The sequence below is a fragment of the Empidonax traillii genome, unplaced genomic scaffold (genome assembly GCF_003031625.1).
Source record: "Empidonax traillii isolate 1590-97213 ecotype Southwest subspecies unplaced genomic scaffold, ASM303162v1 scaffold135:size1941959, whole genome shotgun sequence".
Classification (NCBI taxonomy): domain Eukaryota; kingdom Metazoa; phylum Chordata; class Aves; order Passeriformes; family Tyrannidae; genus Empidonax; species Empidonax traillii.
In genome coordinates, this window is record NW_020955328.1 from 1,423,110 (window position 1) to 1,437,724 (window position 14,615).

Sequence of the window (14,615 nt, forward strand, 5' to 3'; positions counted from 1 at the left end):
TTTTAAAAAAAAAAAAAAAAAAAAAAAAAAGCCCCGAAAGGTTTCAAACAAAAGGAAATGTCCTTCATTCAACACTGGTAAAATCTTTCAGCGCTGTCAAAGTGACTTCAAAGCTTCTCCACATCTGCCTGCTCCAGCCAAAGCTGCCTGTCCTCAGGCCTTTGTGATGTACCCTTCTCTGATCAGGAAGTCATAGATTTTCCTGGTTTTGTTCACATCGATCTTGATGAGGGCTCGAGCCTGCGCCAGTCTCAGGCCCCCCTGTTTGTTGCACTCGTTCACTAAAGCAGCTTTATATTCCAAATAGGCTCCAGGGACCAACCTCACCATCTGACAGAGCTGCAAGACAAAAGGTGAAGTTAATAAACACCAACACTTGTCATGCTCCTCCATTCCCAGCTCCCTGCTGGGGGAGGAACATGGGGAATATTTTTCTGCAAACACTCTCAATGTGTTTTTTTTTTCACGGGGGAGGCCCACGGGAATGGCAGGAGGAGCTGTTTGGATCCACAGGTAGGGAGGGGAGGAGCTTGCTGGCTGCTGCATTCAAAAACATTCCTGACCGAAAAATAAAGGAGGAGGATGAAAGCAAGCCCTGGGCTGGCAGGAGCACAGCTCTGAGTGTGTTCTGTGTGGGCGTTGCTCCTTCCAAACCCCGGGAAGCAGATGCCAGACTTGCAAGCAGCAATTGGGCCCGCTGGCCAGGAGCCAGGGAGGGCATCTGGCTGCTAATCCCCTGCAGACTCGGCTTTAATACCTTCCACACCAGCAGCTCCGCCGGCCCCTCCGGAAGTCTGGCATGGAAGCTGCGCAGGGAGGGCATTCCGTGTGTGTGGAAGTTTGGGAAGGAACAGCTTTCCACAGCCCCTGAGCTGCCTGGCTGCACAGCTCCTGTTTAGTTCCCGAGGAGCAGCTGCCCTCCAGGAGCCTGGCCTTGCTCCCCACAGGGATCCTGCCTTGTCTCCTCTCCTTAGGAAGGAAATGCTTCATGCTCGTCCCTCCTTGATGGGAAATTGAAGAATTTCTCGGACCTCAGACTTTCTGTCTCAGATGACGAGGCAATCAGACTCCCCCCCGCCCCATTAATGCCCTGTCACCATTATTTGTGTGCCAAACAGAGCCAGAAATGCCCGTTCCATGTGGAGCTGGGAGCTGATTCCCAGCGCTGCCAGCTCCAGCCAAGGGGAGACGAACATGGAGGGAGAGGCTGGAATGCAGCTGTGCCTCATGGGCACTGCAATCTGCCCTGGGCAGTCTAAGGACTTCTATTAAAAAATAATAATCTTTTATTTCAATAGTTTTCCACTGAATTAGAGGACAGGCCTGCACCGGGCTGAAAAACTGAGTCATAAATGCACAACAGGCCCCCTTGCTGTGTGTTCCCCTCTCCTGGGGGCTGCAGCCCCATTTCTGTCAGCTCTGGTGATCTCACCTGTGCTTCAGGTGAGTGCAAGAGCTCTGTAAGATGAGCTGCAACACCAGGCTGAGATAACAACTCGTGGCTTACAGAAAGCCCAGTCCCATTCCTTGCCACATGTGCAAATAAAAACCTTGACAGATGCACTGTAAAGCAGAAATATGGAAAAACCATGAGAAGAACACTGTTATCACGTCCATGGCTCACATTTGTGAAACCCCACTACAGCTGGTTGAGGTTTGACTCTGAGATATCTCTAAAGGGAAGAGATTTGCTATTCTTGGGGTGTCCTGTGCAGCACCAGAAGTTGGACTTGATGATGCTTGTGGGTCATACTGGATCTTCTAACAGCACCTAAAAACACCCTGGTGCTCTGCACCTTTCTTTGCTAAATCAGCCAGTTTGCTGCAGCTCTGCAGGATGTGTGGCACAGGAAATTAAGCAGCCAGCTGGAAAACCTGAATGATTTTTGTGAGCAGGAAAAGCAATCTGGGCCTGTGACTGAGGTGACATTCACAGCCCCCCAGACACGGTGTGAGCAGCCCTGGGCTGGGAAGATACAGTCTTACGGAGATGATCTTTCCATCTTTCCTCACCTCCTTCTCCTTCTCGTTGAGTTTCTCTGTCCCTGGCAGCCCTGTGAGGTTCAGAGGTGGGGCGCTCCGTCTGCCTGCAGGGGTGAGAGAGGAAACACTCAACAACCGGGAGCAGTTTGGCTCTGGCTGCTCCTGAGGTGTGTCATGGAGGGAACTCAGTGCCTGACGTTAGCCCAGAGTGATCCAAGTGTTTACAGACAGGCTTATTTAGGGCTTAGCATGAAGCTGTGCTGATTGATAAAAAGGCTGATGTTGCAATGGACATAGTTCAGCCCTGTGAACGCTGCATGAGACTCCTGTGCTGCTGGATTTTGGGAGGAACTGCAAGACAGCAGCTTTTGTCAGACTGGCCCGAGCGTGGCTCAGCTGGGCTGAGCCTCCTGACTAACCCAGCTCAGGGAAGGTGTGCCAGGGTGTGCGGGACCGACCTCGGCCCTGAAACCAGGGCCTTGTAAGGATGCTGGGATTATTTACTGCCGTGATTACACAGCCAATTTCTCTGGCATTACTGACAACTTCATGAGGCAGAGTTGTCTTTAAATGCCTTTAAATAGGGTGCAGATACTGCGAAGGAAACGCAGTTTGGAGGTTTATTTTTGTCTGTTAGGATAAACAGTCCTGAAAGCAATATTTATCACAAGGTCATCTGCTGTTTCTCACTTTCACTATTGTTTATAATTTTGCTGGACTGTAGCTGGCACAGCTTAAGCTTCCACAAGGGCTGTCTACTTGCAGGTTTGGCTTCTTTTGCATAATAGCACTTTTTGGCAACTTCCAGAGCTCAGGACAAAGTTTGGGTTATTTATTCACATTTTTAAGTCTCTCGCCCCTGTGCTGTGGGTTGCATATTCAGCAGTTACAGACAGGTCTCTATCCCAGGATGACTTCCCAAATTCAGCAAAGTGATGAGGCCTTGGGAAACGGGCAGCTCTGTTTTCCCTGTGCTGGTGGCTGCTCCAGGCCCTGCCCTGTCCAGGTCCTGCCTCTGGCACTGGGGAGTCTCTCTGTCAACTGGGCACCTGCAGGAACAGATGGGATCTGGCTGCATGTGGGGAGTGCTCAGGGGAACTGAAGGACTAGAGAAGCCGGAGTGTGAGTCTGTGGGAGGTGTAGAGGAAGTTACTTCCCAGCACTGCTCCCTCTTCCCAAGGCCTGGAACGAGTGTGCTGTGACGAGACGCAGAATTTGGTTTGACTCTTTTATAAACCCAGAAAATACCACACACACACACACACACACACACACAAACTGCATTAAAGGCAGCACATTAAGGCTGCAAAGTTAAGAGCACAAAATGCAGAAGTGAGGCATTAATTTGCCCTCTTGTATATTCAGTGTGATGCAGCCTTTAATTAGAGCCACGTGGCGGCTCTTCCGCAGCATCCCCGCCGTTCCCTAGGCAGGATGTTTGCTTAATTAGCAGCTATATGGTATTTTGTTTGGGTTGTGTTCAACATGGGACGCTGCTTGTAAACACTGTGTGCTATCAGAGCTCCACAGGCAGCACGGTCCATGTGCTCCCGGGCTCTTCCCCTTCATGGGACACTGGGTACTCCACAAAAAACGAAGCTCATTCCTCCTTCCAGACCTTCAGCTGGGAGAGACTGTCCTCACTTCATGGACCCTGAGATACACAGGCCATTTTCTCTCTAAAAGACCAGATTTTGGCCATCACCAAATGTGTTTAGGACAGTGCATAGTGCACTGACTCATTGCTTGGTATCCTGACCCGAATTTCCAAGGCTCCTGGCAGAAACGAGGAAGAACACACAGACTCAGTGTCCAGCCCTGAGAAGTTTGACTCAAGTGGTTTCACGGCATCCACATAAAAACTGGGCGTAGGGACAGAGCTAAAGGCAGTTTCCCCTGGCAACATTTAACAACCTTGTGGTAAAACTTCATCCCAGTCTCAGTCACTGAATATCACCCTGTGACCTCAGCAAATGGGGTGGGAGTTTGTATGTTCATGAGGGCCTTGGCTGGTCCCTCACTCTGTCCTTACTGGGCGCTGAAAGAGGCTGGGGTCTTCTTGGTGGAAAAAAACCCCAGAATTTGTGCTTAAAGAATGTGAAGTTTCTTCTGTTCCCTGCCTTGCTAATGTAGCTTTAGGATTGGTTTTGACCTGTAGACAGAAAAATCTAGAAATTCAGAGAAAAGTCCTACAAGACATGCAAGGGGAATGAGCTGCAGATTGATGTAATGTTGACTTGAGCAGTGCTTAATCATGAGGCTTGAGACTGACACTTTAGCACTTGAGAAAAGGAGTCAGAAAAGGGCTGTCAGAAAGACATTACTGGGTTTTTATCAGATCATCTGACACTTACCTGTAGTTGAGGGAACTGGTACTGTGGGAGTCAGGCCGGAATCACTGGAAAGAAAGGAAAATTTCAAATTGCTTTAAGAATGGCTGCATATATTAGCCCTGAAAGTACTTCTTCCCCAGCTTCTAATAATGATACAATTCAACTTGCATAGCCCAAGCCCTGATCTGAAATCAATAGGATTTCTAAATATTTAGTGCTCCTACACTGAAGACCATGTCTAAAAAAACCCCAAAAAATAAATGTGGAGGAGGACACAATAACAAATTCAGTGGAGACTGACTGGGGAAATTCCAAACCATCTCCTGCACACAGGATGCACTTCCTTTACGTTGCAGCTTGCTCCTTAAATCAAAGTGCTCATGCAGGGTGACGACACATTAATAATGCTGCTACATCTCAAATCATTTGAAATATTCCAAGTGCCATCTGTGCCCTCATTAATACTCATAAAGACCTCATCTCCCTCCATGACTTTATGAACAGCAATTCAGTTCCTGAAATATAAAACACAGAAAACTGAGGATTTTGAGCCCTTAGCCCCTTCCTTGCCTGCCCTCAACAAACACTACTGCTGTTACCCACTTCTGACTTTTGCTGCAATAAATTGGGAATTAATTTGTTATTATCACACAGGAAGATGTGTTTGATGTGAACTAAATCATGGAATCCCAGGATAGTTTGGGTTGGAAGGGGCCCTGAAGCTCATCCTGTCCCACCCCCTCCCGTGGGCAGGGACACCTTCCACTAGGCCAGGCTGCTCCCAGCCCCGTCCAGCCTGGCCTGGGACACTCCCAGGGATGGGGCAGGTTCCTGGGGACCCTGTGGAGGTGCTCACATGTCTGCCTGGCGGCTGAGCCACTGCTGGCAGGCACTGCTGTCCTGGATGTACTGCAGCACCTCCGAGAGCATCGTGCGCTTCAGCCGCTCCTCGTCCCGGCTCTTCTTCAGGTGGTCGTAGGTCCTGGCACCTGCAGCAAACACAGAGCACCTCCTCACCACCTGCCTGGGCCACAGTGCTCACACTGTCCCTTCCTGCTTTAGGGAATAAGTGGGAAGCCCTGTAGCTCTGGCCCAGACTCTGCTGTTCTCCCTCATGACAACTGCCTGGCACCAGAAGGGATGAGATTCCACCCCGCACCCCTTCCCCCATTAATTTCAGGCCAAAAACAAACAAAAAAAGGCTTCCATGCTCCAATTCCAGGATAAAACAGGCCATTTCATTCATGTGGAGGTCTTAGGCTTCTCTCCAGATATCACACGTGTTGACAGGCAGTGAAAATGTCCAGAGAAAAAGCCCTGAGACCACTGTGCCATGGCATAGATGTTTTTTTCTGGGTCTTTCGCAGAGTGGTGACTAGAGCAGAGCTGTGCCTGACAGTGGGATTTCCCAGCTGATGGCTGAAACCAGCTTTGAAACGGCCCAGCTGGGCTGTGCATCACTCCTGAAGCCTTGTTCAGTCACAGAGCCAGGCAAATGCCTTTCAGAAAAAAAGTGTCTTTTTATTCAACACATCCCGAATGTTGTAAAATCATCCTTCCCCTCCGTGATGGATGGGAATGGGCTGAATAATGCATCAGGTACTTACTGCAGAAATTGGTGATTCCTGCTGCTCTGTATTCCTGGAGCCTCTTTATTTCCCTTCGCAGCTCAAACTCCACTGTTGGACCCCCCGAGGAAGCAGGAGGGGAATCCAAAGAACAGAAGTGGGTCAGTGGGGTGGATTGGGAATGTGGCTATTCCCTATCTGCCTACACAGGTCAGCTATGAACACACAAACCACGGCCAGGGTCAACCTCCCTCCACAGGATCTCAAACCCACTGTGTCCCAACGTTCCTCGGTCACAGATCTGAGTTTGTTTCTAACATTTGTGTGCTCAGAAAAGTTATTTTCTCTTCATGCATCGACAGTCACTTTGCCATAGCCTGGACAAGGCAAACAACAATAATGTGGGATTTCTGGAAGGCATTTCAATAAGTTTGAAACACCCCTCCAGCCAGGCTGCTTATGTATCTAATATCCTCTTAGAACTACCATTTTCATAAGCGGACCTTCCAAAATTTTTCCTTCCAGACAACTGTGGGTTTTTTTGCAGTCAGTAGGATGAAATTAGTAAATGTTTCTTTTGCTCAGAGATATTTCCTGCCTGTAGCTTTTATCAGCTGCCTTCCTGCTTCAGTTTCACAGGCAGCAAGTTTCCTTGTGGATTGGTTTCCTCCTGCTGCTCAGCAGATCTGTGCACTGCCTGTACCTGGCTGTCAGGTTCACCTGAGGATTCGCTGTCACTACAAACAACAAAACCAGGCTGCAGGAGCAGCACTCACATGTGGGACTCCTGATTTTGCAGGTTCATGCTTTTGGTATTTCACACAGGGTGTCCCGAAAACACAGTCACAACCGTGTAAATGCTTTGTTCCTCCTAATGAGCAACAATCTTCCCAGTTTAAGTCACGGAATGAAGCAGGATGTGGTGACTCGTTCTGGAATCTGCCTAAATGCAGGCCATGAGATGATTCAGGGATGGAACAATGCCTCTCCCTTAAGGTAAGGGACATAATGACCACTGCACTATGTAATTATGTGACAGAGAATAGTTTAACCTGTATCTTTCAAAGAATTCACAGTTTGCTGCCAGCTCCCAATCCCTCCATATGGACATAATATAGGGATTTTGTTCTTCCCGTGATACAGAGTCCCAGTAAATAAACAGTGGTCTTCTGATTAAAAAAAAATATTAACCTCTAACACACGACCAGAAGGTTCAGCCAACCGAGAACTCAAACAAGGAACTGGGACAACAGTTTAGTGGAAAAAAACCACTTGCTGCTCGCTTAATGTAATCAAACCACAAACATATTTGTTTTTCTGAGGCAGTCAGAGGCAGTGGGGAGGAGGAGGAGAAAAACAACCTGCTGCCCTCCAGGAGAGGGATATATTTAGGGGAACGAGCTGCTGGCCAGCCCTGGCTGTGCCTGTGGAAGAGCCCTCCCTGTACTCACGCGCGTGGCTCTCGATGAACTTGTCGTGCTCCACCGGGCCCAGGATGCGGGCGAAGCGCCGCATGGTCTCGTACAGGTCCTGCACCTCCTTCGGGTATCGCCTCTCCAGGACTACAGGGACACCAAGAAGGGACAAAAAAAAAAAGGGACATCACTGCTACTGTCAGGAGAAAACACATCTGTGGGACAGGAAGTGACTCCCAGCCCCTGAACCGGGGCAGCTTCGAGGTCTTGGCCGTTTTTGCGTCACAACTACAGATTGCTGAGGAGAAAGCAGTAAAATTATACAGCCCTTAAAAATCCTAAAAGCATAAGCAGTGATACTTAAATGTTGTATGGTCATTTCTTCCAATAGTGAGGTGCATTCAAAGGGCCTGGATTTCACCTTCCCCCACCCCCTCTCCCTACTCAGCAGAGCCTGAAATGCTTTTGAAGAGCAATTTTGAGGCAATAACTAAAACACTGAGCTGGGAGTAGTTGGAGCCAGACGGCTGGAAACAGTTGGGGCAGGAAATCTGCTGGAATTTGGACCATCTGAATATGGTCCAGCATGAATAACCCACACTGGTGACCTGGAAATGCTGAATGTGTGAAGTTTTGCCACTTTGAAGTGGAGCAGATACACCTGATACTCACTCTGGAATTTTCTGAGGTTGATCAGGCCATGATCTCGTATAATTCTGCAAATGAGAGCAAAATGGTATTAATGGGAGCCATTAACTCCTGCATTGCCTCACAAACACAAAGGCTTCAGAAGAAACTTTGATTTAGGCCATCAGAGGGGCCTAAAATTAAACATGAATGAAATTTCCATAACCCTTGAGCTGGCTGCAATGGAAACATGAGGCAGTGTGGCTTTAATCAGAGCAAATTTTGGATAGTGCTGTGCATTAGCCCAGAGCACAAAGGGAGCTGCAACCTCTTTAAAGGCTGGAAACGGCTTCTTTAGGCACAGATTTCACATCTACAATATCTTATAATTTATCCTTCCAAAATCAGAGGTAAAGAATGTCTCATGAACATGATTTCCAGCCTTAGAGAGAGATAAATGTCCCTCTGCTACAGCAAGGGGAGAGCTGGACTGTAAATCCCACCACTGGCAGTGGGAGGAAAGAATTTTTCCACGCCAGACTGGATTTTAAAAAGAGCCAAATGATTCAGGTAGCTCTGAGCTCCAAGTGCTCCTGACAGGACCGGGGGAAGGAGCAGAGGGAAGGGCAGGTGCATGAGAAACACATTTGTCTCCAGTTCCAGCAGTGCCATGTGGTTGTTTGCTCTGTGGTGACTGGGCTTTGGCAAATAAGGCACCACAGAGTTGGGCTGTCAAGGTCAGGCTGGGACTTGCTCTATAAAATCCATTTTATTTAGTATGGACAAAAATCTTCCTGTCCCACGCAGAGGCACCTCTCTGAGAGTGACATCAGCACTTTTGTGCCACTTTTCGGATTTTTGTCCCACCCTGCTTCAGAAGCTTCACAAAACCTGACACTGAGTGATGGAACTGAGCCCTGTGGCACTTTCCTTCAGTACGACATGACTGATCACGGTGGAAATTACACCACCTAAATACTTTTTATTTCTGAATTACAGAGAAGCAGGTCAATCCACATCCACTCTTCCCTGTCACTCGTGCTGCTCTGTGAGGAGGACTGGAGCAGCCTCGCTCCAAATCACTGATTCTTCCAGCAGGGAGTAATCCAGCAAGATATGATTTTAAATATTGAACAAAGTATGTGAAAGTTATAATAAAATTTAATTCAATTAATAGATTGAGTCATTCTAGAGCGCTGTCAAATGAACTGAATAAATTATTCAGCCTCACGTCAGCAATCGAGTTATCTTCAGTGTGGAACACTAACTTAGGGACCACTAAGAATTAAAAATAATGATGCAAATATTTCTGTGGAGAAAGTGGGGGTCCAGCAATTAGTCACAGCCTGGCAGCCTTTTTTTTTTTTTTCCCCTGAAGTAGGAAATTAATGATGTGCAATCCATCAGCATTGCACAGGGAGGGAAAGAACAGAGATTTGCCTCCTTCTGTCTGGTTCCAGCCCTGGATCTGTGATGGGTTTTCCAAATTCCGTCTAAGTTTCCATTCTGCAAATGGGACCTCGAAAGGTGTGTTGGAACACCGGGGACCAAAATGTATTAACGAAGCAAAGGAACACAGTTATTGCTTGAAAACTCACTTTTTCCTTCTCTGCCTTTCCTTTAACCTGGAATGATAGATATCTACAACTGCAATCTTCAGAGCTGCAAAATAAAAAGATTAAAGAATTCGTAAGTAATCACCGTGTGAGGCTGATTTTCAAGCACTCATTTCGTGGTAGGCTGAAATGGTCACTGCTTTGCTGTTTTAAAAGACTTGTGGCAATTCTACAGGGGCATCAGCTCACTAAATACTGACCTGCAGTATGTGCTACCTGTGGAAGCTTTTTTTTGCTTACTCCTTCCAAATTCATTGCTGTAAATACAATGTAAACATGAACCCGGATAGATCCTGAGAACTCTTTTCCTTCTTGGACTGTTTTACCATCAGCACTTATTTGTTCCTTCATACATGCAATTGTTAAGCATTTCCTCTGAAAAGCAAATTGATCAGATTTAAGGATCTGAGGTATCATCTTCGGGCAAAGGAACTCCAAAAAACAGACCCAGTTCTGAACTGTGAAGATTCAAAGTAGCCTTTGCTACAGTTCTTAAAAACATTTAGAAGATTCCAGCTTGTTAACTTCCAAACTTATCTGTCTGCCAGGAGAACAAAGAACAGTTCAGGACAATGTAAAGAAGGAAAAAGCCATGCTCATTAGAAATCATGTCCTTTCCCAAATCAAACCTGTCTGCAGGCTGGCTGATCCACTCACAGATCCTGCAGCTTCCTTTTCCTGTAACCATCAGGTTAATAAACTTTATTTTTTTTTTCCCTGTATATTCTTGAAAGACAAGATAAAGAGACACCTATCACCTCCCCCTCCCTCGTTCTGTTAAGTAACACACAAATTCTGGGTCATTTTGGCTGATTTCCTGGTGGCTTTTCTTTCCTTTACATTAATCATTTCCACACGCTCTGGGAAGGAAGAGACCTGAGCCCTGACAGTGGTTTAGAGGCTGTGAGACAACAACCAGCCCTTGGAAAAAGGGGAAGAACACGTCCCTTTTCATCCCAGTGCTGTGGGAACAGGGGTGGCCCAAGGGGGGGCAGAACCCAGAATCCATTTTCCCTCAGCAAAGCTGATAGTGGCAGTTTATTGATTGCACTCTCAGATAAATAATTAATAATGCAATCAAGAAGTGTGGTTATGTGTCTGGTTTAAGTATGTATTTATGTGCAAACACCAGGAAGCCCCCCAGCCCCTGGGAAATTCATCTGGGCATCCCTCTGGGAAATCAAATTTCATACAAACAGGGACAGCTGAAGCCCAAAGGCTGTGGGGACTCACTCAGGAGCCACAGTTTGGGGTGACACTTGCTGATCCCAAGCAAAGAAATCTTCAGTTTATACCTAATTATTTGATGCTAATCTCAGAGCAAAAGGTTCCATGTGAGCTGGGAGGGGTGGTGCAATACTCCTACTTATTTCTGCAAATTTCTTGCATTTTCAGGCATCAGTGTGTATTTTCATAAGGAGGTTATTTAAGTTTCCCAATTTAAGAACAAGCAGAGATAGCAAATTCGCCTTCGTGCTCAGATGTGGGGACGAGAAATTGGGAAATGCAGCAAGTTAAACATGAATGAAATCCATTAGGAAGGGTTGGAATTGGTGCCAATTTATAGAAAATATTTTTGTAGTTTTTAAACCCTCTGCAAACTCAGCCAGCTTGTTATTTCTGTGGGGTTTGTGTGGGCAGAGCTTAATAAGTACATGCAGAAACTGCACTGGAGAACCTCTATAAATATCACAAGTAATTATGCACCTCTAACCATCGTTTTGGTGCTTTCACCTGAGTGCACAATATTCTAAAGAAATCATGATCAGCTGGGGAGGGGAAGGAGCAAATGAAGGGAAAAAATGGAGCTCCTGCTCACGGAAAAATTAGTATTTGCTGCCACATGGCCTTTTTGGAGGGGCTTTTGTTTTTAATAGACATATTCACACAGGACCAGGCGATTACCAAATCTGGAATGCATGAATAACTCCGGCTACTACACTGTTACACACTGCATGGAAATGAGCAAGGAGATGCTGCAGGAATGAGAATGATTTGCCTGTGCTTTCCCCCATGGATCCTGGCAGGGAGGCCGTTGTTTGTCCCGGGAATGTGAGATAATCCCGGCTGACAGGGCGCTCCCAGTGTCCCTTCTGGGCGCTGATACGGCTCGTGGTGCTCTGAAGGACCCGGTGATGGGCAGAAATTCAAGGCTCCTTTCCCCACGCCGAAAAACCCACAATATTTTGGTTTCTCCAGAGTGTGTCCAAAACAAGCTTCTTTCCTTTTCATTCCCCTTCAGCCTCGTTTGGTCTGCAAAAAACCTTGTTGAGCACTAATGAGTGAGACCTTTGTTCCAACAGAGGGAACCTGCTTGGCATGGGAGGCCCAAATAAATGGGAAGAATGCAAACTAATCCCAGTAAACAGGCTGCGTGACCAGTGTGTGCAGGGCTGGGACAAACTGAGTGGCTGCAGTCCAAACTCACCCTCCCTGGAGGAAAGCAGGACCCATGGCAAACAGTTATCTGCCTTTGGAGCATGGCAGGAACCTCCACAAGGGAATAAACATCATGTTCTGTCTAGGAGGACACTGGCGGCCTTGTAGCTTAAAATCAGATTTCCCTGCCGGTTGCAGCTTATTTCCACTCACTTCTGAACTTGTGGTTTCAGCAATTACTTTGCAGTGTTGGAAGTGAAAGTCATTTACATGAGAAGGGGGGGGGGGGGGGAAAGCTGGGAAAAAGATAAATTACCAACGTTCTAATTCAGGCTGATGAAAACTTGTAGTTCATGAAATATTCAGGCACTGTGGGCTGCATTAGGGTTGTAACTGGTTGGTGCTTTTGATCTGTCCATTATGTTTTTGTGTAACTGCAATATGTATTTGCATTCCCTTACTGTAGTGCCAGCACTGAATAAAAGAGAACAATTCCGGAATTTAATTGAAATACGAGAGATTTCATCCAATTTCTGCCATCTCACTGATATCAATAAGTGACCAAAGGATGCCTGTGACCTCCTGTGAAGTGGGAGGAGCTGGTGAGGCAGCAGGTACAGCTTCTGTGTTCATCATAAAAGCTGCCTGGGAGTCTTTTCGCCTTGTATTAAATTGCATTTTCTCGTGGGAATACCAAGAACTTGCTTAATGTGACACAGGGAAATATAACAGAGAAAATATATGATATATATAAAATTATATATGTATCTCATATAAAAGATATAATGCATCAGAAAACAGAGATCAAGCAGCTCACATCTAGAACTTCCAAAAAACTAAAAAAAAAAAAAAAAAGTTAAGAAAAGCAATGTGGGAGAAAGAGAACAAGGGGGAATTCCACTCCAGTGGAAGCATCAAATATTCCTGTGTGATGTGCAGCCTCAACACTGCAGAGCTGAGCTGTGACTTGTGAACCAAAGGAAAGAGAGACCAAAGGAACTGCACTGGCTGGTGTGTTCTCAGGGTCGAGCCCGAGTAACTCTCAGAAAACGGAATAGAAAAGCAGTTTTCAAAAATTAATCTGGAACCCAGTGAGGTTTAACGTATGGCAGGAAAACAAACAGAGGATTTTTTCACCAGCTCATCCTTAATCTCTGCTGCGAGGCCCCATGCGGGCTTCTCTGGGCTATAAAATGTGTTAAACCCCTGTTTTACATCTTTACCTTTGCATCCAGGTTGCCTCACAACCCTCTCTGCCTGTCAGCTACAGAGTATAAAGGCTTCTTAAACCATCCCTGCCTTCAGAGCCACATGTTGAGCCATTTTCTGCACTGTGAAATCCCACAATTAGGTTGCAAAATATTCTCAAGCAAAGTCAGCAGCTGAGATCTTTAAAACTGCAGGACAGGGAGGATGTGGCNAAACATCATGTTCTGTCTAGGAGGACACTGGCGGCCTTGTAGCTTAAAATCAGATTTCCCTGCCGGTTGCAGCTTATTTCCACTCACTTCTGAACTTGTGGTTTCAGCAATTACTTTGCAGTGTTGGAAGTGAAAGTCATTTACATGAGAAGGGGGGGGGGGGGGGGAAGCTGGGAAAAAGATAAATTACCAACGTTCTAATTCAGGCTGATGAAAACTTGTAGTTCATGAAATATTCAGGCACTGTGGGCTGCATTAGGGTTGTAACTGGTTGGTGCTTTTGATCTGTCCATTATGTTTTTGTGTAACTGCAATATATATTTGCATTCCCTTACTGTAGTGCCAGCACTGAATAAAAGAGAACAATTCCGGAATTTAATTGAAATACGAGAGATTTCATCCAATTTCTGCCATCTCACTGATATCAATAAGTGACCAAAGGATGCCTGTGACCTCCTGTGAGGCGGGAGGAGCCGGTGAGGTGGCAGGTACAGCTTCTGTGTTCCTCATAAAAGCTGCCTGGGAGTCTTTTCGCTTTGTATTAAATTGCATTTTCTCGTGGGAATACCAAGAACTTGCTTAGTGTGACACAGGGAAATATAACAGAGAAAATATATGATATATATAAAATTATATATGTACCTCATATAAAAGATATAATACATGAGAAAACAGAGATCAAGCAGCTCACATCTAGAACTTCCAAAAAATTAAAAAAAAAAAAAAAAAGTTAAGAAAAGCAATGTGGGAGAAAGAGAACAAGGGGGAATTCCACTCCAGTGGAAGCATCAAATATTTCTGTGTGATGTGCAGCCTCAACACTGCAGAGCTGAGCTGTGACTTGTGAACCAAAGGAAAGAGAGACCAAAGGGACTGCACTGGCTGGTGTGTTCTCAGGGTCGAGCCCGAGTAACTCTCAGAAAACGGAATAGAAAAGCAGTTTTCAAAAATTAATCTGGAACCCAGTGAGGTTTAACGTGTGGCAGGAAAACAAACAGAGGATTTTTTCACCAGCTCATCCTTAATCTCTGCTGCGAGGCCCCATGCGGGCTTCTCTGGGCTATAAAATGTGTTAAACCCCTGGTTTACATCTTTACCTTTGCATCCAGGTTGCCTCACAACCCTCTCTGCCTGTCAGCTACAGAGTATAAAGGCTTCTTAAACCATCCCTGCCTTCAGAGCCACATGTTGAGCCATTTTCTGCACTGTGAAATCCCACAATTAGGTTGCAAAATATTCTCAAGCAAAGTCAGCAGCTGAGATCTTTAAAACT

The 14,615-nt window shown here is 46.2% G+C and overlaps 1 protein-coding gene across 1 annotated transcript in view; it reads right to left on the reverse strand.

The window, feature by feature from the left end:
* Nucleotides 1–41: 41 nt before the first annotated feature.
* Nucleotides 42–14,615, reverse strand: part of TADA2A (transcriptional adaptor 2A) — a 26,830-nt gene continuing 12,256 nt past the window's right edge. The window contains exons 9-16 of the mRNA XM_027883868.1: nucleotides 9,525–9,588; nucleotides 7,972–8,015; nucleotides 7,336–7,446; nucleotides 5,924–5,995; nucleotides 5,173–5,305; nucleotides 4,338–4,381; nucleotides 2,014–2,087; nucleotides 42–339 (exon numbers count right to left, since the gene is read on the reverse strand). Of these exons, the coding sequence (XP_027739669.1) occupies nucleotides 154–339; nucleotides 2,014–2,087; nucleotides 4,338–4,381; nucleotides 5,173–5,305; nucleotides 5,924–5,995; nucleotides 7,336–7,446; nucleotides 7,972–8,015; nucleotides 9,525–9,588 (728 nt within the window). The 3' untranslated portion in view covers nucleotides 42–153. The remainder of the gene's footprint in view (nucleotides 340–2,013; nucleotides 2,088–4,337; nucleotides 4,382–5,172; nucleotides 5,306–5,923; nucleotides 5,996–7,335; nucleotides 7,447–7,971; nucleotides 8,016–9,524; nucleotides 9,589–14,615) is intronic.